Raw genomic sequence first — 25,424 nt, 5'->3', positions numbered from 1 at the left:
CAGGGACGCAACCTTTAAACTGTCCAACCAATATCAATTCTTTCAGGTTGTCAATATCTTCACGTGTCCCTTTCGAAGTACACCAGTGATCAAAGTACATCTGCATCTCACGGGTAAACTCTAAATACGTACGGTCCCAAGGCTTCCTCAATTTTCGGAACCTTTGCCTGTATGCCTTCGGGACCAACTCGTAAACTTTAAGTACAGCACCTTTCACTACATCATAATCATTTGCGTCTGCAGCAGACAACGCTGAATACACTCATTGGGCCTTTCCCTTAATCACACTTTGTAACAGAACAGCCCACTGATCTCTCGGCCAGTTCTGATTTATGGCCACTTTTTCAAAATGTAGGAAATACCTATCGACTTCTGTTTCCTCAAGTGGAGGTACCAACTTAATTACTTGGCTAATATTAAACGGTACAACCGGCTTCCTACAATGGCTTGGCACCGGAACTCCTTGCCGCACCATGTCCCTCTCAAACTCTCTGTTTTTCTCCCTCAGCGGACTCGAGCCGTTTCAGTTGCAACTCGTGCTCCATCTTTAACTTTGCCAACTGAAGCTGAAACTCAGCCTCAGTAGGTTTACCTTCTGCGGACATTTTCAACACATCCTCAGTAAATTGCTTCATCGAAACATAATATCCAACTATTTTTCTTTGAATTTCTACCTTAGTCATACCCTTCTTTACCGTCGTAAGCTGTAATTCCTTAACAATACCCCGCAACTAATACTTTTTAGCTTTCGTCAAGGACACGGGGTTTGGCTATTCTAGAAATTCCGCAACATCCATTTCTGCTGTTTTTCCACACAAGCAAATCAAAAGGGATATTCCCCAATCAATTCCAAATAAGCCCCAACCAATTCGTTCATATCCTGGATGAGCCCCCAATTTTGTCACGTACCCCGTGACGAGTTAAAGAACTAGCAGAGATGGAAAACACCTCGGAGTCCGGTAGTGCTATTAACTAATGGAATTTATTAGTAACTACGCGATACAGCAATATAAATGCAGATAAATCAAACAGGTTAGCAATGAATATATATATGTGTGGAAATATATGAAAATCAAGCTTCTTCAAGTCCAGGGGTAAATAGATAGTCTTAAGAAGATGAGTAAAGTTCAGTTAAGTTTGTGGTATTCAGTTGAGTAGTGACGGGGAGAGGGAGAGATTTGAGTTTTCAGGTGAGCTGACGCCGTCAATCTTCCTGTTGTCCTCCGAGATCCTTTAGAAGTCACCGACTGTGACCACAACAAAGGGGACCGTGCTTCTGTGGTGGAATTATCAACCCGGGCGAGGGTTGGACACACAAATAACTCCCCACTGGTCAAGCCCTGTTCACTCTGCGAGAGCCGCTGATCGATCCTCCAAAACTCACTTTTTCTGTGGGCACAACAAAGCTCATTCAGTGTCCAAAACCAGTGTCTCCAGGTCTATCATCTGACCTATTTATCTCCCCATGCTGAATACTAACTGTCTCTCTAACAGCTCCTCCCTTCCCTCTCTGTAAGGATTTTCAAGCAGGCAGCATCCTTGTCGAAAGTATAAACATGCTGTGAGTAGTCTTTGTCTCTCTCTCTTTTCAAAAGCATAGTTCATAGGGGTAATTCAGGACCCCATCACACAAAATACTTCATTAACATTGTCCATCTTTGTTGTCCTTTACTACCTCTTCACCGTCATTTTCTAGTGATGCAATATCCATTCTTGTCTCTCTTTTGCTCTTTATATATCTGAAAAAGCTTTTTGTATCCTGTTTTATATCATTGGCTAGCTTACCTTCAAATTTCATTTTTTCTCTCTTTATTACTTTTTTAGTTGCCTTCTTTTGGTTTTTAAAAACTTCCCAATCCTTTAGCTTCCCGTTAGCTTTTGCAAAGTTCTATGCTCTCTCTATTGCCTTTATGCTATCTTTGACTTCCCTTGTTAGCCACGGTTGCCTGATCCTACCTTTAGAATACTACTTCGTCTTTGGTAGGTATCTTACTTGTGTCTTCTGAATTTCCAACAGAAACACCAGCCATTGCTGTTTTGCCGTCATCCATGCTAGTGTGTTCTTCTATTCAACCTTGGCCAGCTTCTCTCTCCTGTCTGTGTAATTCACTTTACTCCACTGTAGTAGTGATACATTCAATTTTAGCTTCTGCTTCTCAAACTGCAGGTGAATTCCATTATGTTCTGATCACTGTCTCCTCAGAGTACCTTTATCTCCAGCTCCCTAATCAAATCTGGATCATTATATAACACCCTGTCCGGAATTGCCATTCCCCTAGTGGGCTGCTCTTGTAGGCGTTCTACAAATTCCCTCTCTTGGGATTCGGTACCAACCTGATTTTCCCAATCTACCTGCATATTGAACTCCCCCATTATTATTGCAACATTGCCCTTTTTCACATGCCTTTTTGATCTCTCTTTGAAATTTGTAACCCATATCCTGGTTACTGCTTGGAGTCCTGTATATAACTCCCATTAGGGTCTTTTTACCCTTGCAGTTTCTTAACTCTACCCACAGGATTCTACATCTTCCAATCCTATGTTACCTCTTTCTAAGGATTTGATTTCATTTTTTTTTTACCGACAGAGCCACTCCACCCCCTCTAACCACGTACCTGTTCTTTCGATGCGATGTGTATCCCTGGATGTTAAGTTCCCAACTATAATTTTCTTTCAGCCACAACTCAGCTGCCCACAATATCATATCTTGCAATCACTAACTGTGCTAGAAATCACCTACCTAATTCCATATACTGTGTGCATTCAAATATAACACCCTTGGTCCTGCATTCGTCACCCTTACTGATCTTGGGCACCTGTTACTCTTTAACTCATCCTATGTACAGGTGTCCCCCGCTTTTCGAACGTTCGCTTTACGAAACCTCACTGTTACGAAAGACCTACATTAGTACCCTGTTTTCGCTAACAGATGGTGTTTTCACTGTTACGAAAAATAGCGGCGTGCGAAAAACAAAGCAGCGCGCGCCCTGGGCAGCCAAGCTCCTCCCCGGAACTGCATTCTAGCCGCCATTGCTTAAACACGTGCTTTATCTGGATTTATTTTGTGCATCCGTTAGCAAGATGAGTTCTATGGTATCGGAAAAGCCTAAAAGATCTCGGAAGGGTGTTACACTTAGCGTAAAACTAGACATAATTAAGCGTTTCGATCGTGGTGAATGAAGTAAGGACATTGTCTGCGCGTTGAACTTGCCTGCATCCACCATTCGCACTGTTTATACGCAGAGAGAAAAAATCTTGAAAGCTGCCGATGTTACTGTTGGTTCTGCTCATAGCAAAGTGGTCTCTCTTAGTCGGCATCCAGTAATGGATAAAATGGAAAGTCTATTGCTTGAGTGGATTGATGGGTGTACAAAACGTGGTTTTCCTTTAAGTTATCTGATACTTAAGGAGAAATCAGTCAGTCTTTTTAATAAGCTGAAACAGGAAGCACTGGCCGATGGTGATGAAAGTATTGTGAAAGTGGAATTTAAAGGCAGTCATGGACAGTTTGATTGGTTTCTGAGGTGAGGGCAGCTTCATAGTTTAACGTTTACCGGAGAGAGTGCTTCGGCTGGTACTGAAGCTGCTGAAAGGTTCCCAGCAGAACTGAAGAAAATAATTACAGAAGGTGATTATTCGTATAAGCAAGTGTTTAACTGTGACAAAACTGCAATTTCTTGGAAAAAATTGCCGAGTAAGACATTTATTTCGAAAGAAGAAAAGCAGGCTAAGGTACACAAGGCATCGAAGGACAGTTTTACCCTAATGCCTATTATTAAAGCCACTGGTGATGCTGTCCTTAAGCCTCTACTAGTGTACCATTCAGAAAATCCGAGGGCACTTAAAGGCGTTGATAAGAAAACACTTCCTGCCGCCCCAACTTCCGACAATTCAGTCTAACACACCATCCCAATTCCCGTAAGTGAAGCTACGCTGTACATACATTATTTCTACTTTATCTAGGCTGTGTATTTTTGTGTTATTTAGTATGATTTGTTATTTGGTATGATTTGGCAGCCTCATAGCTTAAAGGTTACTGGAGACAGCGCCTGCGCCAACAGTGCTTCCGCCGAGAGCGCATGTGTGAGATTTTTGCTGCACTAGACAGTGCTTCAATGACTGCAAAAAGTATTTCTACTTTATATGGGCTGTGTATTTTTGTGTTATTTAGTATGATTTGTTATTTGGTATGATTTGGCAGTCTCATAGCTTAAAGGTTACTGGAGTGCTTCCGCCGACAGTGCCTGTGCCGACAGTGCTTCCGCCAATAGCGCTTGTGTGAGATTTTCGCTGCGCTAGACAGTGCTTCAATGATTGCAGAAAATAATTTCTACTTTATATAGGCTGTGTATTTATCATATCATTCCTGCTTTTACTATATGTTACTGTTATTTTAGATTTTATGTGTTATTTGGCATGATTTGGTAGGTTATTTTTTGGGTCTGGAAACGCTCAAAAAATTTTCCCATATTAATAAATGGTAATTGCTTCTTCACTTTACGACATTTCGGCTTACAAACTGTTTCATTGGAATGCTGTACCTTCGGATGGCGGGGGAAACCTGTACCACAGTTTTATCCTATTATCTGCCTATCTTTCCTCACAGTCACAGTCTTACTACACATAGCATCTAGTTCTATACCAACTGCCCCATCCTCAGCCCTATCACTCTGGTTCTCATCCCCCTGTCAAATTTGTTTAAGCCATCCCCATCAGCAAACCTCCCCGCAAAGATATTGGATCCCTTGGGTTTAGGTGTAACCCATCCTTCTTGTACAAGTCATACATTCCCCAGAAGAGATCCAATTGATCAAAAAAATCTGAAACCCTGCCCTTCACCAATTCTTCAGCCACATGTTCATCTGTGAAATCACCCTATTTTTACCCTCACTGGCATGCGGCACAGGCAGCAATCTGTGGGTCCTTCTTTTCAGTTTTCTGCCTAACCCACTTATATTCTTTCTTCAGCACCTTGTTCCTTTTCCTACCTGTGTTGTTGGTACCAATATTTACCAAACTTCTTGCTGTTCACCCTCCCCCTTTAGAGTGCCGTGGACTTGATCCGGCACATCGCTGACTTTGGCACCTGGGAGGCAATGTATTATCCGGGTGTCTCTTTTAGGTCCACAGAATCTGTTTTCTGCTCCTCTAGCTATGGAATTCCTTATCATCACTGCACTTCTTCCCCTTTCCCTTCTGAGTCTCAGAGCCAGACTCGGTGCCAGAGACTTGGTCACTGTGGTTTCCCACTGGTAGGTCCCTCCCCCTCCCCCAGCAGTATCCAAAGCAAAATACATACTATTGAGGGTAATGGCCATAGGGACACTTTGAACTGACTGCCTGTTCCCTTTCCTTCTTCTGACAGTCACCTAGGTACCTGCCTCCTGCAACTTAGTGGTGACTACCTCCATGCAGCTCCTATCCATCACCTCCTCATTTTTCCATATGAGCCAAAGGCCATCCAGCTGCAGCTCCAGTTCCTCAACATGGTTTCTAAGAAGCTGCAGCTCAGTGCACTTCATGTAGATGTAATTATCAGGGTAACGGGAGATGTTTCAGAGTTCCCACATCTCACATAAAAAGCATACCACTCCATGCGACCCATTCTCAGCTCAGTAGCTACTTAATAGCAGAAAAAACTTACTAGAATCTTACTTGCTTACTTAGAACCTCTGCCTGTTGAGCCAAAGCCTGACCACTCTAACACTGGCCCACTCCATCAGTGGCCGCTCTGCTTATTCCTCCCTACTTTTTACTGGCCCTACTGTGAAGAGCCAAAAGAACTGAGCTGTTTCTAGATTTGGTGCTGCGTCACCAATGAATGACCTCACGCTGATTGCAGCCCAGTGGATATAATGTAGTTCCATTGATTAAGAAAAGCTTTAAGAATAAGCCAGGAATTTATAGGCTGGAGAACCTGACATTAGTAGTTGAAAAGTTATTGGAAGGTTTTCTAGGGGACTGGATGTATAAGTATTTGGGTAGACAGGGACTGATTAACGTTAGTCAACATGACTTTGTGTGAGGTAGGTCATGTACAACCAATCTTGTAGAGATTTTTAAGGAAGTTACAAGGTAGGTTTATGAAGGCAAGGCAGTGGACGTGGTCTATGTGGGCTTTAGCAAGGCCTTTGACAAAGGTCCCGCAAGAGAGGTTAGGCAGGAAGGTTCACTCGCTTGGCATTCAGGATGGGGAAGTATATTGGGTTAGACATTGGCATTGCAGAAGAAGCCGGAGAGTGGTTGTAGACCGTTGCCTCTCTGACAGGAGTCCTGCGACTAGTGGTGTGCAAGGATCGGTGCTGGTTCTGTTTTTGTTTCTCATCTATTGGTAAACAGGATCAGCAAATTTGCAGATGACACCTAGATTGGGGGTGCAGTGGACAGTGAGGAAGACTATCAAAACTTGCATTAAGATCTGAATCAGCTGGAAAAATGGGCTGAAAATGACTGATGGAATTTAATGCAGACAAGTGTAAGATGTTACACTTTGGGAGAACCAACTGTGGTAGTTCTTACACGGTGAGCAGTAGGGCACAGAGGAGTGTGGGAGTGGGATCTGGGAGTACAGATTGTTAATTCCTTGAAAGTTGTGTCTCAGGTTGATAGGGTCGTAAGGAAAGGTTTTGGCAGATTGGCTTTCATAATTCAAGATATTGAGTACAGGAGATGGGATGTTACGTATAAGTTGTTTGAGACATTGGTGAGGTCTAATTTGGAGTATGTATGTGGTTATGGTCACCTAACTACAGGAAAGGTGTAAATAAGGCTGAAAGAGTGCAGAGAAAATTTATAATGATGTTGCCATGACTTGAGGACCTGAGTTATAGGGAAAAGTTGAATAGGATTTATTTCCTAGAGAGTAGAAGATTGAGGGGAGATTTGATAAAGCTGTGCCAAATTATGAGGAGTATGGATAGCATAAATGCAAGTAGACTTTTCCCACTGAGGCTGGGCGAGACTACAACTAGAAGTCATGGGTTAAAGGTAAAAGGTAAGTGTTTAAGGGGAACATGAAGGGGAACTTCACTCAGTGGATGGTGCGAGTTTGTAAAGAGCTGCTAGCACAAGTGGTGCATGCAGCGTCAATGACAACATTTAAGAGCAATTTGGATAGATAGATGGATGGGAGCGGTATGGAGGGCTATGATCCGGGTGCAGGTCGATGGGACTAAGCAGATTAATGGTTTGGCACAGACTAGAGGGGCCAAAGGATCTGTTTCCTTGCTCTATGTCTCTGAGTTGCACTATGAATAAACTTGTGGCTGTCTGTGATGAGGCAGAAGAAATCCAGCAATGCTATATATAATAAATTTCTGTTGTTTAAATCCCTCATGCCGAAAACATTTTTGCATGATGTTATCAAGAAAGGTTTCTGAACACATTTTTTGCAAGATCTATGGTAAATGCTGAAGCTCTCACATTCATTAATCCTGTTTAACAATTATCCCTTCCATACCTCATCCATGTACCTCAAAAGTATCAGAACATTGGTTGAAGGGAAGCTGTGAATATATATTTAAACATGAGATTCTGCAGATGCTGCAAATTTTGAGTAATCCACACAAAGTGGTGAAGGAATTCAGCAGGTCAAGCAGCATCTATGGAGAGATGTGGACAGTTGACATTTTGGGGTGAAAGGCTTCATTCATCACGACTGAAGAAGACAGGAGAATACGCCCCCTTTACTTCCATTAACTTTATCAAACTCATATTTTTGTTAAACTATAATAAACTACATCTGGAGTGTTTTGGTTCCCTTTTGTTGTCAGCAAGTAATTCTGTATTCATTAGACTGACCTTATAGCAAAATATGGCAAATGAAGTTATAAAATTGCCTCTTTTAATAAATATTTTAATGAGTATGATTTCATTTCAAAAAATAATTTTATTTTTGTGAAAATGCAAATATATTTTGCTTCAGGCCTCTCAATTCCAGTCCAGGTTTTGGAAATTGATAGTTTGGGCAGCCAATGTATATTTTTAAACAATTATTGAAACATTATGTGTCTGGCATTTCTGCAGTATTCATATTAGAAAGTTAAAAATAGAGAATTGGATTTAAGTCTCTCAATTTCAATGAGATTACTAAAAGTCTACGTCGTTTACTGTTTTCTTGAAACGGCTTTGCATAGTGTTTGTCTAGACTAGAGCAAGCTCAGTAAGCTCATGTTTAAACCTTAGTCTGGAAAAAAGCAGATTTGGGTGACTGTTTATGGAAATGGTCAACAATAAGAAATAATGTAAAAAGAAGCCTTGTCACCGGCAATCTTCAGAAACGTTTAGGATTGATTAAAGGCTTGGAGACTCTATGCTTCTATCAAAATTATATTGTGTATTACCTCTGCTTGCAATTCTTATTTTTCCTGTGTTGTCAGGAATTACTATAAGGAACCGTCCCCAGCTATGGGATTTACTGAACCTTTGGAATGTTAGAGAACTGGGGCTGGTGTCTGAATTGTTGGGAGGAGGGTTAATTTGTTTGGGTCATCAAAAAGCAGTGGAAAAGACAACAAACACTGATGGATACAGTTTTATCGTCTGCAAAGCTTATCAGTTCAACTCTAGAAAGAGAAGGAATGAAAAGTGAAAGAGTACAGTTGTGTAGGAAACCACTAAATTGTATTAGTTCTTGAAGCAGTGTGTAGAAAAATGCTCGTTCAGCTTTGTTTGTCAGTCAGAGATCCGTGGATGCAGATTCTGATTTAGTCATTGATTAGAGGAAAAAAACCGTGAAGCTACAAAATGCCATTACTCTTATTTATACAGAAGACCACCAGTTCTTGATTGGAAACCAAAGACATCTGAAATATACTTGTACAAACGAATTTTCATTAAAAGCTGTGTACTTCTGTATGAATTTTTGTGCAATGGTTGCACAAGTCAAACCATCTTTAAGTGTAGTTAACTGAAAGAATCACTCCTTCGCAGACATCTTTATATGTCTGTGTTTGCAAAGAGGAGCAATCAATGGAGGATTTTGCTGAAGAGTAATGAGTGTCAGACTAGGGTGGAAAAAAAGTGGACATGTTTAGATATCAACAGATTTGGATGCTGGTGTTAAAATTGAACTCTTCTAATCTGGCTATGGTTATACAATATTTTAAATGACTACTTTTAGTTTTATACTTTGTCAATTTAATATACAGAATTTTTGTGTGTTTCATGTTATTAAGCTTGCTTAACTTTGTTTAAGCTTTTGAAATCTTTTACGATTTAACTTCTTTTGCCTTTCACTGCGTTGGGATGAATTGATTTTGCTAATTTTTTATTTTTGTTTTCAGAAAGACTTATTCCCCTGTCCCTATCATCAGAATTTCTGGCTAAGTCAAATAGCATAATAATGTCAAAGTATATAAGGAAATTATTATCGGTCGTAAAGATGTCATTTGGTCCCAAAAAGGCATTTTCCCTGACTCTACAAACAACTCTGGAGCGTCTGGACAGTAAAGACATCTATGTTAGACTATTATTCATTAACTATATCTTTGCCTTCAATATTAGCATTTCAAGTAAACTCATCCGTAAACTCCTGCACCTGATACTCAACACCTACCTATGCATCTAGATCCTTGACTTTCTGACCGACAGCCCACAATCAGTCAGGATAGGCATTAACTCCTGTCACAACGATTCTCAGTATTGGTGCTCCACAAATCTGCGTCATCAGTCTCTTGCATTACTTCCTATGCACTCATGACTGTGTGGCCAGATTCTGTTCTAACTCCATCTGCAAGTTTGCAGATGATACCACTGTAGCAGGCCAATTCTTAAGTAATGATGAATTGGAGTAGAGGAAGGAGAGCTTGGTGGTATGGTGTCATGCCAACAAAGCAAAAGTTCTGGTCATTGACTTCAGGAAGGAGGAAGAGCACATGCTCTTGTTTACATTAATGTGCTGAGATTGGCATGGTTAAAAGCTTCAAGTTCCTAGTAGTGAACATCATCAACAGCCTTTCCTGCTCAAACCAAATAGACACTGTGGCCAAGAAGGCGCATCAATGCCTTTACTTCCTCATGAGGTTAAAAATTTTGGCTTCTCCCCTGTGACCCTCTTCATTTTGTGTTAGGTCATCGAATACTTCTTATCTGGATGCATCATTGCTGGGTATGGCAACTGCATTGCCTAAAACTGCGGAGAGTTGTGAACATAGCTCAGCACTTCACAGAAACCAGCTTCCCCTCCATGAATTCTTTTCACACTTCTTGTTGGCCAACGTAATCAAAGACCCCGACAATTCTCTCAGCTCACCCACCTATCGGTTAGACGATACAAGAGCCTAAAAGCACGTACCACCAGGCTCAAGGACAGCATCTATCCTGCGGTTATAAGAGTATGCAACAGTCCCCTGGTATAATAAGATAACCTCATGACTTAAACTCTCCACCTGGTTAGGCCTTACAACTTACTGTCTGCCTACGTTGCCCTTTCTCTATAACTGCAACACTTCATTCTGCATTGTTATTGTGTTCCCTTGTGTTACCTCAATGGACTGTTGTAATGAAAAGATCAGTATGGATAGCATGCAAACCAGCTTTTCTCTGTACCTCAGTATGTGACAGTAATAGAGCAGTTTACCAATTCATTTGAGCTGTGAGTCTGTCTCCTCCACTTACTGAAGTTCTTTCAAGATATAATGAGCGCAGTGGATAGAGGGGAACGGATGGACGTTATTTACTTGGATTTCTGGAAGGTGTTTGATAAGGTGCTGCATAAAAAACTTACCCATAAGATAAGGATGCGTACAGTTGGGGTGATGTATTACCATGGATAGAGGATTGGTTAACTAATAGAAAGCAGAGTTGGGATACGTGGTGCTACTCTTGTTGACAATCAGTGGTGAGTGGTGTGCCACAAGGGTCAGTGCTGGGCCTGCAACTGTTCATGATATACATTAACGATCTGGAAGAGGGGACCGAGTGTAGTGAATCTAACTTTGCTGATGGTACTAAATTGACTGTAAATGCAAATTGTGCGGAAGATAGTGAGAGGCTGCAGAGAGATGTAGATAGGTTAAGTGAATGGGTAAGAATCTGGCAGATGGAGTACAATGTTGGTAAATGTGAGGTTATCCACTTTGGAAGGAAAAATGAAAGAGCAGATTATGATTTCAACGGTAAAAAAAATTGCAGCATGCTGCTGTGCAGAGGGACTTGGGGTGCTTGTGAGTGGATCACGAAAGGTTCGTTTGCATGTGCGTCTGGTTATCAAGAAGGCAAATGGAACATTGGCCTTCATTGCTAGTGAGAATGAATTTTAGAGCAGGGAGGTTATGCTGCAACTGTACAGGGTACTGCTAAGGCCACAACTGGAGTACTGTGTGCACTTCTGGTCTCCTTACTTGAAGAAGGATATACTGGCTGTGGAGGTGGTGCAGAGGAGGTTCACCAGGTTGATTCCAGAGATGAGGTGGTTAGACTGTGGGGAGAGATTGAGTTGCCTGGGACTCTACTTGCTGGAATTCAGAAGAATGAGAGATGTTATAGAAACATATTAAATTATGAAACATATAGATAGATACAAGCAGGAAAGTTGGTTCCACTGGTAGGTGAGAGTAGAACTAGGGGACATAGCCTCAAGATTTGGGGGAGTAGATTTAGGATGAAGATGAGGAGGAACTGCTTTTCCCAGAGAGTGATAAATCTGTAGAATTCTCTGCCCAATGAAGCAGTGGAGGCTACCTCAGTAAATATATTTAAGACAAGGTTGGATAGAGTTTTGCATAGTAGGGGAATTAAGGGTTATGGGGAAAAGGCAGGTAGGTGGAGATGAGTTCATGGCCAGATTAGCCATGATCTTGTTGAATGGCAGAGCGGGCTCAATGGGCCAGGTGACCTACTCCTACTTCTAGTTTTTATGTTCTAAGAAGGACAATCCCTTTCTTTTACTTTTTAAAGTGTTCATTGGATATAATGCTAGCATATATTGTCCTTTCCTGCATACTTCTGAACTAATATTGTTGGGTCTAAAGTTGCAGACAGAAAAAAAAAACTTTTCACTGTATCTCAGTATGTGTGAGAATAATACACCAATGATTAATTTACCAAAACCCAGATTTATTTAGTTACTTCAAATTAATATGTCCCAGCTGCCATATTGGGATTCATACTTGTGTCTATGGATCACTGGTCCAGTGATTATTATCATCCCCAGTAGTCATACAATTTTTTTGCTAATGTGATTAAAGATTCCCATGTAATTTCAAGGAATGTTATCAAAATATAACACCAAGCCACATCAAGTGATTCAAAGGTCAGAAAACCAAGAAATTGGTCAAAGAGTTAGTGTGCAAGGAATCAAAGGAGGAAAAAGATTTAGGGAGGAATTTCCAGGAGTTGGGTTTTGGCAGCTGATTATGCATCCACATGTGGTGGTGCATTTACATTGGGATGACAGAGAGGCCAATATTAGGTGTGCAGATGTCTAATAACAGTAGAGGAGAAGGCTATGCAGTTTATCAGATCCTCCTCAAGGACCAAGTCTATAAAACCCTCTCTTATTGCTTGCAATATTTTCTCTCTTTTGCTTCCGTTGAGCTGGTTCTTCATGCCATTAGCCAACACTGAGGAGTAATTAATGGTAGGCTGGTAATTGACCAGCAATATTTAGGATGTGGCAGGAAACAGCAACACCTTGAGGAAATCCACATGGTCATGGAGAGAATTTTGGCAATGGAGATTATAGAAATAGAGTTAAGGCTATAGAAGGATTTGAAAATGAGTATTAGATTTTAAAACTGAGGCATTATTTAACTAATTTTATCTAAGCTAGTTAGCTGAGTCTTTGGCATTTCAACTTTGGGACTAAATTCAAGTACAGAATTTTAGAATGATGGAATGAAAAGAGGCACTTTGTCATACCTTCTCTATACCAATGCTGAGGTAGAGGTATCTCATTCTCCCATTATAGATTGTTCCCCAAAGCTCTTTGGATACTTTTTCAACTTATCCATTTATTCTCAAAGTCTCCATTAAATCTGCTTCCAACATCCTTTTGGGCACTGTAATCCATGCAATGACTTCTGGCTTTGTTTAAAAAGAAGTCTTGAGTTGTTCCTTTCTGTTGTTACAATCCCCACAATCACCTTAAAACTACATTTTCTGTCTCAATTTCTTTAGTTACTTCCTAAATGGATCATGATTTAGAATAGCTTAGAAAATCTCATCTAAACCTTCTTTGCACTGAGAATAGAGAACAAGCTGTTTTACTATCTCCACAGACTTGAAGTACCGTAGTCTGTACTGGGGTATCGATCTGTAAAATCTCATCTGCACTATCTCTAAGGCCTTGAAATCCTTCCTAACATGTGACCCCAAATCTGAACATTGTACTCTTAACCAGTACTCCATCAGTGGTTAGGAAACCTTTTCAACTTATCCGTCATCTCTAAAAATTAAAAATCTGTACTTCACGCCTGTCAATTCCAGTATCTTTAAAATTCTATTATGCAATTTTTGCCTCTTATGTATCCTGTCAAAAATGTATTTCAATGTATTCTATTAAATCTGAGTGGGTAAAATCTGATTTTATTGATTTCATTGTGCGTTAGATTTTCAGTGTTCATCATCTACAGACTTTACAAACTATTCTCAATTAAGCTATTATTGTTGTCATTTCATTATGATACCAATCATCTTCTGGAATCTGTACATAAAATCTAAACCTTCCATGACTGTTGTTGAGAGCTACAAGATTTTACGAACTGCGTTTGCAGTGTGAAAATCCTTGAGCCTGTAATTTCATATTGAAGGAGATACAACAGAGTTTTATATGGTGTGCTAAGCCACAGTTAAAGCAGATTCCTTCTGTGCCTCCATGAAACTAAAATTACGTGATATCTAATTCTCTCAATGATTTTAAAAATCCAAATTTTGAATAAACTAAAATATCAAATATACCATTTGTCTTGATCTTATGAATGTCACATCTTATTTTATTATCTGTAAAATATTTAAAACATTACCAGAAACTATTCCTGATTTGTAATTGTTTATCCTACTTTATGACAGTGTTATTTATGAATGTCGGTGGTTAAAATTAATATTGAAATTTTGAAAACTGTAACTATTTTGTTAACAATCATTTCATATTTATTGAATATATTTGGTTCTGGATTTCTGCAGTTGAACGTGGTCCAAAGAAGAGACAAGTGAAAACACTAGCAACTTCCCTTCTGGAAGCATTAGATTATGACAGCTCTGATGACAGTGACTTTGAAGTGGGAGATGCTTCAGGTGGGTGCTGTTTATAAAAGATGCACTTACAGAATTTATTTTGATCTGACCTTCTCCATTCTTTGTTGCATGCCCCTTTCTGAAAGTACTGATTCTTTTATTCAGGTGTAGTTACTGTAGGCTGTACTTTTACTGATGTTTTCACAATCCAGAATCAATCATGTTGGCAACCTGTTTGCACGTGAACACTTATATCCAACAACCTAGTTCATATGCAAAGCTATATCCTGGAAGAATTACTAGGGAACAATTAAGGTATGAGATCTCAATTATAATTTTCCCAATTTTCCAGCCGTTGAGAGATAAGTACTCCTTTCCAATTCAGCAAAATGGATCTTCTAGCCATTAAAGTAAGAAATGTAATCGTCCGACAAGCTGAAGAGGTTAAATGATTTGATTCTATCATTGATAACCCAAAAATAGCGGTAATTGGGTGAGGTTGTAAGTCTATATTCAAAACCGTTGAAGTAATATCAAAAATATCTTTCCAATATTTTTTCAACAAAGGACATGACCAAAACATGTGAGTTAAAGAAGCTATCTCGGAATGACATCTCTCACATATAGGATTTATATAAGAGTAATAACGAGATAATTTATCTCTGGACATACGAGCCCTGTGCATTACTTGAAACTGTATCAACGCATGTTTAGCACATATAGAGGAGTTAACTAACTGAAGAATTTTTTCCCATTTTTCAATCAGTACAGTGATCTTAAGTTCTCTTTCCCAATCAGTTTTAATTTTATTAGATACAGCAGGACATAAATTCATAATTATGTTATAAATAATTGCTACAACACCTTTCTGAAAAAGATTTAAATCTAAAATTTTTTTCCAAAATATCCATTGGATATAAATGTGGAAAATCAGGAGAAACAGTAATTAAAAAGTTTCTAACCTGTAGATATCTAAAAAAGTGAGATCTAGGCAAATTATATTCATTAGATAGTTGTTCGAAGGACATAAAACAATTATCCAAAAATAAATAATGAAATCGTACTATACCTTTGATTTTCCAATCTAAATAAGCTTGATCCATAGTGGAAGGTTGAAAAAAGAAATTAGATATAATAGGACTTGCTAAAATAAATTGGTTCAACCCAAAAAATTTTCGAAATTGAAACCATATACGTAAAGTATGTTTAACTATTGGGTTATTCATTTGTTTATACAATTTAGAAAGAATAAAAGGAAGCAAAGTCCTTAAAATAGAACCCAATGAAAACCCTTGTAAAGAATTTTTTGATTATGAAGACACGTTATTGTCATTTTGTAATGCATGCATTAAGAAATGATACATTATTTCCTCCGGTGTGATATCACAAAACACAGGACAGACTAAGACTAAAAAAACTGACAAAACCACATAATTATAACATATAGTTACAACAGTGCAACAATACCATAACTTGATGAAGAAGTCCATGAGCACAGTAAAGTTCAAAGTCTCTCAAATGTCCCACATCTCATGCAGACAGGAGAAGGAAGAAAAACTCTCCCTGCCACGTCCTACCACAATCCGACTCTGAGTCATCCGAAAACTTCGAGCTCTGATCAGCTCTCCGACACCGAGTACTGAACGCCATCTCTGTCCGAACGATTTGATCTCCTTCTCGGTTGCCAAAAGCAGGCAAGACCAGGGATTTTGAGGTCTACCTTCCGAAAAATTCCCGACCACACAGTAACGACAGCAGCGAACGGGCATTTCAGAAATTTCTCCAGATGTTCCTCTGTGTTCTGTGCTTTCACGTCCATTCTCCATCAAATCAGAATTGTCTATGGCCCCTATTTAACAAATACGATATCATTTATCACCGGAGGGCTACATTCAAGATTTACCCAATCTTTGTTATATATTGTTTCATTTGTTCATTTGTATCCTATATGATTGGGAGTTTTATCATTTAAGTGTCAACTGGCTTTATAATCACTTATGCTAATTATAACAATGTATTCCCAATAACTTTGTACCATTACCATGTTATGTTTTTTTTATGAAACTAATAAAAAGATTGAAAAAGAAAAAGAGAGGTAAGTACTCCTGGAGGCCCAGTTAAAACCAGTGAGAAAGAAACCACAGAGTCATTCATGGATTGCAGGCATTAGAATTTGAGAGAGGTGATGGTGGTTGAATATTGAGATTGGTAGTTAATAAAAATGTTCATCTGAACCATCAGCACCTGGAAAGATAAACCAACAAGTTCTGCATTAATGTATTTAAAAAAAAAAGGTCTAACTTTAATTTCTTCAGAAGTACATGGTTTATTTGCTGATCAAAAATAGATAATTCAGAAGTAACTAAGGATATAGTGTTAAATTGTAAACTTGTTAGGATCTGTTTGAAAATGTTAAGCATTGGTAAAAATAAAATTGTTGAAGGACTATACTCTATCAATATAGATGGCACTGCCTTGATGTGATAGGATAAAGATGCTGATATGCATCCCCACCTGAGAGAGAGAAAAAAATTAGTGAGAGTACCAAGGTTCTTTAGATAAATTCCTGGAATGGCAGGTTTGTTATAGATTAAGCAAAATTTCAGAGGAAGAGGGGTCATTGACACGAGCTGACACCAGGGATGATAGTCTCAAAATAATGCTTGATCATTCAGATTAGAGTTGAGAAGAAATTTTTTGACCTACTGAGTAGTGATTTTTTTTGGGATTCAATTCTAGAAGACTGTTTTGTGGAAACTAAGTTGCTGTATAAATTCAAGACTGATGTATAAACTTTAAAGAATTAAAGAGTAGTGCAAAAAAGTGTCACTAAAGGTAAAAGAAAAATGGCTATAATCATATTGAATGGTGACGCAGATACAAAGAGCAACTATATTATTTTAAATGGAGAGAAAATTCACACATGATAGATGCAGAGGGATTTGGGGGTCCTCGTGCAGGATTCCCTAAAGGTTAACTTGCAGTTTGAGTCAGTGGTAAGGAAAGCAATTGCAATGTTAGCATTCATCTTGAGAGCACTGGGATAAAAGCAAGGATATAATGCTGAAGCTTTATAAGGTATTGGTCAGACTGCACTTGGAGTATTGTGAGCAGTTGTGGGCCCCTTAGAAAAGATAGAGCCATTGAGTCATGGAAAAATACAGCACAGCAGCAGGCCCTTCACCCTATGTAGTCTGTGGTGAACCATTTAAACTGCCTACTCCCTTTGACCTGCATTGGGACCATAGCCCTTGCAATTTACTACCTCATCTTTAATGCCGAGCAACTGAAACTTCTTGACCAAGCTCCCATGCGGTACCTTGACAAAGGCTGTACTGAAGTCCATGTGGACAACATCCACTGCATTGCCTTCAACCTTCCTAGTAATTTCATTAAAAAAACTCTATAAGATTGGTTAGTCATAACCTATCACTCACAAAGCCATGCAAACTATCCGTAATCAGTCCATGTCTATCCCAATACTTATATATTTGGTCCCTCAGAGTACCTTCCAATAACTTGGCCACTGCTGATGTCAGGCTGACCAACCTATAATTGCCAGGTTTATTTTAGAGGCTTTCTTGAACAGTGGAGTAACATTGGCTATCCTCCAATTCTCTGGTTCCTCACCTGTCACTGAGGGTATTTTAAATATCTCTGCTAGGGCCCCAGCAGTTTCTGCACTTTCCTCCCACAGGGTCCGCGGGAACATCATGTCAGGCTCTGGGGAATTTATCCACCTTAATTTGCCTCAAGACAGTAAACACCACCTCCTGTAATCTGTATAGGGTCCATGAAGTTAATGCTGCTTTGCCTCACTTCTATAGATTTTGTGTTTGTCCCCTGAGTAAATACAGGTGCAAAAGATCTTCCCCATCTCTTTTGGCTCCACATATAGATTACTGTTTTTATCTTCCAGAAGACCAATTTAACCCTTTCGCTCTTAACATATTTGTCGAATCCATTAGGATTCTCCTTCACCTTGTCTGCTAGAGCAGGGGTCCCCAACCTTTTTTGCACTGCGGATTGGTTTAATATTGACAATATTCTTGTGGACCGGCAAGCCCGGGGGGCGGCGGGGGGGGGGGGGGGGAGTAGGGTTGCCAACAGACAACAGTAGCAGTCAAATACGTTGTTTACCCAGAGAAAGACTACAATGACCATGAAGCCTTGCGTGGGCACCAGTGCGCATGCGCGTCGTGACCTGCCGATTATTTTTCCTCTTTGCAAACCCTTTTTGGCCATACTGTTCGCGGGGGGTGGGGTGGGCGGTGGGGGTGTTAATCACGACCGGAATGTCGGTGATAAGTAGCTAATACACTCAATTTCGTTTCTAAAAGGGTTTATCTAACGAATTTAATATTAAACACACAGCGTACATTTTCCTCGCATGAATACAGTGATAAGTCAATTATCAGGGGAGGGCAGGGGAGCTTAAAGTAAGTATTGAACAAACTTCCAGTAGAAATGGTAGAGGCAGGTTCGATATTATCATTTAAAGAAAAATTGGATAGGCATATGGAGAGGAAAGGAATGGAGGGTTATGGGCTGAGTGCAGGTCGGTGGGACTAGGTGAGAGTAGTGTTCGGCATGGACTAGAAGGGCCGAGATGGCCTGTTTCCGTGCTGTAATTGTTATATGGTTATATAAGTAAGTCAATAGCACCGTAACATTTTAAGTAATGTTTGGATATTAAACACACAGCCCATATTTTCCCCATTTGAACATATAAAATCATTGCAACGCACCAATATCGCTGAATTAGTGGGAGCCCTGGGCTTGTTTCCCTGCAACAAGACGGTTCTATCGAGGGGTGATGGGAGACAGTGATACTCGAACGGGGTTCCTTATGTCCGGTCTATTCCGCAATTTAGTTTTTGTTGCATTCATTGTAGAGATATGTTGGAAATGGAAGCAACGTTTTCAGTGCTTTCGTGGCTATCTCAGGGTATTTCGCCTTGACTTTGATCCGGAATGCCGGCAGAAATGTTATGTCAGACATACTTTTCAGCCCGCCGTCATTTGCAAGCTGGAGGAGTTGATCATCTTCCCGCGCTGACATAGATGACGCATGGGTAATGACCTCGTGTGCATTCAAGCTCAACAGTGTGCGACAGGGAGTGAGGAAAGGTGCAGCTGACTCCTATCGCCAAATCATATCGTTTCCTCGCGGCCCGGTTCCGATCTGCGGCCCGGTGGTTGGGGACCGCTGTGTTACAGCAACCTCAGGCCTTTGTTTAGTCCTCCTGATTTCTTTCTAAGTGTTCTCTTGCATTTCTTATGCTCCATAAGTACCTTATTTGTTCCTACCTACCTATATCTGCTATGCACCTCCTTGGTTTCTTAACCAGTCCCAATATCTCTTGAAAACTAAGGCTCCCTATACCTGTTACCTTTAGCTTTTATTCTGACAAGCACATACAAGCTTTGTACTCTTAAAATTTCACTTTCAAAGGCCTCCCACTTACAAATTATGATTTTGCCAGAAGCCAGCCTGTCCCACTCTACAATCCAGATCCTTTCTAATACAATCAAAATTGGCCTTTCTTCAATTTAGAATCTTAACCCATGGACCCAACCTATCTTTTTTGCATATTTACTTTGAATTAATGATATTATGATCATTAGCTACAAAGTATTCCCCTACATAAATGTCTGTCACCTGCTCTGTCTCATTCCCTAATAGCAGATCAAGTATCCCACACTCTTTCATTGGGATTTCTATATACCAATCAAAGAAACTTCCCCTAACACATTTGACAAACTGTATCTCATCTAGTTCTTTTACATTATGAGCATCCGATATGTGGGAAGTTAAAATCACCCACTATAACAACCTTATGTTTCTTGCAACAGTCTGCGATCTCTCTGTAAATTGTTTTTTCTAAATCCCTCAGACTGCTGGGTGGTCTGTGATATAGCCCTATTAGCTTGGTCATAATTTTCTTAATTCTCAGTCTACCCTTAATGCTTATTTGGACGAGTTCTCCAGTCTGTCCTGATTGGGCAGTGTTGTGACATTCTCCCTGATTAGTAATACCAGTCTCTCCTGTAATCACTCCTGCTCTGTCACGTCTAAAACAACTGGAACCGAGAATATTGAGCTGCCCGAACTTCCCCTCCTACAACCAAGTCTCACTAATGGCTACAATATCATAATTCTGGGTGTTGATCCATACCCTGATCTCAACTACCTTTCCTACAATACTTCTTGCATTGAAGTATATACAGCTCAAGATACTAGTCACAGCATGCACAACATTTTGGTTTCTGACCTTGTCTATCTTAACAACATCCATATCCACAACCTCTCTACTAACTATTCTGGCACTCTGGTTCTCATCCCCCTGCAACTCTAGCTTAAACCTCACCGTGCAGTGCTAGCAAACTTTCCCACTAGATATTAGTCTCCTTCCAATTCAGGTGCAAGCCATCTCTTCTGTACAGGTGCCACCTTCCCTGGAAGAGAGTCTAATGATCCAAAAATCTTATGCCCTCCCTCAGTCAACAATGCGTGGCTGAAGAATTGGAACGGGGGCAGGGATTCAGATTTCTGGATGATTGGGATTTCTTCTGGGGCAGGTGGGACTTGTACAAAAGCGATGGGTTGCACTAGAATCTGAGGAGGACCAATATTATTGTGGGCAGATTGACTAGAGCTGTTGGAAGTGGCTTAAACTAATATGGCAGGGGATGGGAACCGGTCTGACGGAGCAGAGGATGAACCAGCAGGTTTACAAGTTGATGATGGACGTAACATGAATGTAAGGAAGGACAAGCCAGTGACTGGGCACAAATGCAAACAGGACAAGAGTTAAATTGTACCACAGAGGCAAAATTTAAAAGATTAAAGAATGCAGGACTGAAGGTACTGTATTTAAATATGCGTAGCGTTCGGAATAAGGTGGACAAACTCGTGGCACAATTAGAGATTGGTTGATATGACGTGGGCATCACTGAGTCGTGGCTGAAAGAGGCCATAGTTGGAGCTTAACATCAAAGGATATACTTTGTATGGAAAGGACAGGCAGTAAGACAGAGGCAGTGGTGTGGCTCTGTTGGTAAGAGATGGAATTACATCTTCAGAAAGGGTAAAAAAAATCATAGAAATCATATATAGGTCTCCAAATAGTAGCCAGGATGTAGGTTTGAGATTGCAAAGGGAACTGGAATAGGCATATAATAAGGGTAATGACACAATTGTAATGGGGTCTTCAATATGCAAGGGGATTAAGAAAATCAGGTTAGCGTCAGATCACAAGAGGGAATTTGTTGAATGCCTATGAAATGGCTTTTTAGAGCAGCTTGTGCTTGGGGAAAGGCTATCTTAGATTGGGTATTGTGTAATAACCCAGATCTTATTAGGGAACTTAATCTAAAGGACTCCTTCGAAGACAGTGATCGTAATATGATTGAATCCATACTATAATTTGAGAGGGAGAAGCACAAGTCACATGTATCAAGATTGCAGTGGAACAAAGGGAATTACAGAGGCATGAGGGAGGAGCTTGCTCAGGTGGATTGGAGGAGGATACAGGTAGGAATGACAGCAGAGCAAAGATGGCTGAAGTTTCTGGCAATAGTTCACAAGGCATAGTATAGGCAGCTGTGGCTGACAAAAGAAGTTAAGGACTGTATAAAAGCTAAGGAAAGGGCATTTAATGTAGCAACAGTGAGTGGGAGGTTGGATGATGGGGAAGCTTTTAAAATCCAACAAAAGGCAACTAAAAAAGCTCTAAGAAGGGGGAAAGATGAACTATGAGGGCAGACTAGCCAATAATATAAAGCAGGATACCAAAAGTTCTTTCAGTTATAAAGAGTAGAAGGTAGGTGAGAGTTGATATTGAACCACTGGAAAATTATGCTGGTGAGGTAGTAATGGGAGACAAAGAAATGGCAGATGAACTTAATGGGTACTTTGCATGTGTCTTCACTGTGGAAGACACTAGCAGTATGCCAGAGGTCTGAGAGTGGCAGGGAACAGGAGTGAGTACCATTGCTATTATGAAGGAAAAAGTCCTTGCAAACTGAAGCTTAGTCACCTGGGCCGGATGGACTACATTCCAAAATCCTGAGAGAGGTTTCTACAGTTATGTTAGTGGCAAAAGGATAGTGAGGGATAAAATTAGTCCCTTGGAGAATCAGGGTGGACGGCTATGTGTGGAGCCAAAAGAGGTGGGGCAGATTTTGAACAATTTCTTTTCTTCGGTATTCACTAAGGAGAAGGATATTGAATTGTGTAAGGTAAAGGAAACAAGTAGGGTAGTTATGGAGAGTATGACAATTAAAGAAGAGGAAGTACTGACACTTTTAAGGAATATAAAAGTGGATAAGTCTCCGGGTCTGGACAAGATATTCCCTAGGACTTTGAGGGAAGTTATTGTAGAAATAACAGGGGCTCTGACAGAAATATTTCAAATGTCCTTAGAAATAAGAATGGTGCCGGAGGATTGGCGTATTGCTCATGTGGTTCCATTGTTTAAAAAGGGTTCTAAGTGTAAACCTGGCAATTATCGGCCTGTGAGTTTGACATCAGTGGTGGGTAAATTGATGGAAGGTATTCTTAGAGATGGTATATATAATTATCTGGCTAGACGGTCTGATTAGGAACAGTCAACATGGATTTTTGCGTGGAAGGTCATGTTTGACAGATCTTACTGAATTTTTTGATGAGGTTACTAAGAAAGTTGATGAGGGTAAAACGGTGGATGTTGTCTATATGGACTTCAGTAAGGCCTTTGACAAGGTTCCACAGGAAGGTTAGTTAGGAAGGTTCAATCGTTAAGCATTAATATAGAAGTAGTAAAATGGATTCAGCAGTGGCTAGATGGGAGACGCCAGAGAGTAGTGGTGGATAACTGTATGTCAGATTGGAGGACTGTGTGTAGCAGTGTGCCTCAAGGATCTGTACTGGGTCCAATGTTGTTTAATGGAGTTTAATGCTGAAAAATGTGAGGTGCTACATTTTGGTAGAACTAATCAAAATAGCACATACATGGTAAATGGTAGGGCATTAAAGAATACTTTAGAAAAGAGGGATCTAGGAATAATGGTGCATAGTTCCCTGAAGATGGAATCTCATGTGGATAGGGTGGTGAAGAAAGCTTTTGGTTTGCTGGCCTTTATTAATCAGAGCATTGAGTATAGGAGTTGGGATGTAATGTTGAATTTGTATAAGGTATTGGTAAGGCCATATCTGGAGTATTGTATACAGTTCTGGTCACCGAATTATAGGAAGGATGTCAATAACATTGAGAGAGTGCAGAGGAGGTTTACTAAAATGTTGCCTGGGTTTCATCTCCTAATTTACAGAGAAAGGTTGAACAAGTTAGGTCTTTATTCTTTGGAGCGTAGAAGGTTGAGGGGAGACTTGATAGAGGTGTTTAAAATTATGAGGGGGATTGATAGAGTTGACGTGGTTAGACTTTTTCCATTGAGAATGGGGAAGATTCAAACAAGAAGGCATGGGTTGAGAATTAGAGGACAAAAGTTTAGGGGTAACATGAGGGGGAACTTCTTTACTCAGAGAGTGGTAGCTGTGTGGAATGAGCTTCTAGCAGAAGTGGTTGAGTCAGGTTCTATGTTGTCATTTAAAGTTAAATTGGATAGATATATGGACAGGAAAGGAATGGAGGGTTATGGGCTGAGTGCAGGTCGGTGGGAATAGGATAGGGTAAGAGTTCGGCACGGACTGGAAGGGCCGAGATGGCCTGTTTCCGTGCTGTACTTGTTATAGTGGTTCTATAGGTTGCTGAAGAGATAACGGATGCGTTGGTTATGATCTTTCAAGAATCACTGGATTCTGGTATTGTCCTGGAGGACTGGAAGATTGAAAATGTCTCTCCATTTTTTAAGAAGGGAGGAAGACAAAAGAAAGGAAATTATAGGCCAATTAGCCTAACCTCAGTGGTTGGAAAAGTGTTGGAGTCTATTATTAAGGATGAGGTTTTGAGGTACTTGGAGACTAATGATAAAATCAGTCAAAGTCCGTATGGTTTTGTTAACGGAAATCTTGCTTGACAAATCCGTTAGAGTTCTTCGAGGAAGTAACAAGCAGGGTGGATGAAGGAGAGGTAGTGGATGTCATTTACTTGGATTTCCAGAACGTGTTTGATAAGGTGTCACACATGAGGCCTTTTAACAAGATAAAATCCTTTGGCATTACAGGAAGGATACTGGCATGGATAGTGGAATGGCTGGTAGGCAGGAGACAGTGAGTGTGAATAAAAGGGGCCTTTTCTGGTTGGCTGCCAGTGACTAGCGGTGTTCCTCAGAGTTTCCTATTGGGACCGCTACATTTCACATTGTTTGTCGATGGTTTAGATAATGGAGTTAATGGCTTTGCGACAAAGATTGCAGATAATAGGACGATAGGTGCAGGGGAATGTAGTGCTGAAGAAGCACTGCAATTGCAGCAGGACTTAGACAAATTGAAAGAATGGGCAAAAAAGTGGCAGATGGAATACCATATTGGGGAATGTATAATAATGTATTTTTGTAAAAAGAACAATAGTGCGAACTATTACATAAATGGGGAGAAGGATCAAACATCAGAGGTGCAGAGAGGCTTGAGAATCCTCGTGCAAGACTTCCAGAAAGTGAATTTACAGGTTGAGTCTGTGGTTAAGAAGGCAAATGCAATGTGGGCATTTATTTCAAGAGGAGAAGAATATAAAATGAAGGAAATAATGTTGAGGCTTTCTGAGACACTGGTCAGGCCGCAGTTGGAGTATTGTCCACAGTTTTGGGCTACCTATCCCAGAAAGGATATGTTGTCATTGGAGAGAGTCCAGAGGAAGTTCACGAGTACAGTTCCGGGAATGAAGGGGTTAACATGCAAGGAGTGTTTGGCAGCTTTGGGCTTGTGCTCACTGGAATTTTGAAGAATGTGGGGGGAATCTCATTGAAACCTACTGAATGTTGGAAGAACTAGATAGCGTAGATGTAGAGAGGATGTTTCCTGTGGTAGGGGTATCCAGAACTAGAGGGCCCAGTCTCGAATTTGAGGGGTGACCCTTTAGAACAGAAGTTAATTGTTATCTGGCTTTATAATCACTTATGTTAGTTATAACAATGTATTCCCAATAACTTTGTGCTACTACCATGTTATGTTTATTTTTATGAAACTAATAAAAAGATTGAAAAAGAAAGAAAGAACAGAGGTAACGTGGAATTTTTTTAGGCAGAGTAGTGAATCTGTGAAATGCTCTGCCACATACTGCGATGGAGGTCAAGTCTATTTGCATATT

At 40.2% G+C, this 25,424-nt stretch overlaps 1 protein-coding gene across 6 annotated transcripts in view; it reads left to right on the top strand.

The window, feature by feature from the left end:
* phf14 (PHD finger protein 14) overlaps positions 1–25,424 on the top strand; it is a 268,298-nt gene that overhangs the window by 15,173 nt on the left and 227,701 nt on the right. For all 6 annotated transcript variants that reach the window (XR_011885414.1, XR_011885415.1, XM_072253393.1 and 3 more), the window contains exon 2: positions 14,125–14,235. Coding sequence is in view for 4 of the 6 variants with exons in the window: in XM_072253393.1 (XP_072109494.1) it covers positions 14,125–14,235 (111 nt within the window). In the remaining 2 variants the exon portion in view is untranslated. The remainder of the gene's footprint in view (positions 1–14,124; positions 14,236–25,424) is intronic.

The sequence above is a fragment of the Mobula birostris genome, chromosome 3 (genome assembly GCF_030028105.1).
Source record: "Mobula birostris isolate sMobBir1 chromosome 3, sMobBir1.hap1, whole genome shotgun sequence".
NCBI classification, from domain to species: Eukaryota; Metazoa; Chordata; class Chondrichthyes; order Myliobatiformes; family Myliobatidae; genus Mobula; species Mobula birostris.
The sequence above is the reverse complement of the archived record's forward strand: the minus strand, read 5'-3'. Positions and strand labels throughout refer to the sequence as shown.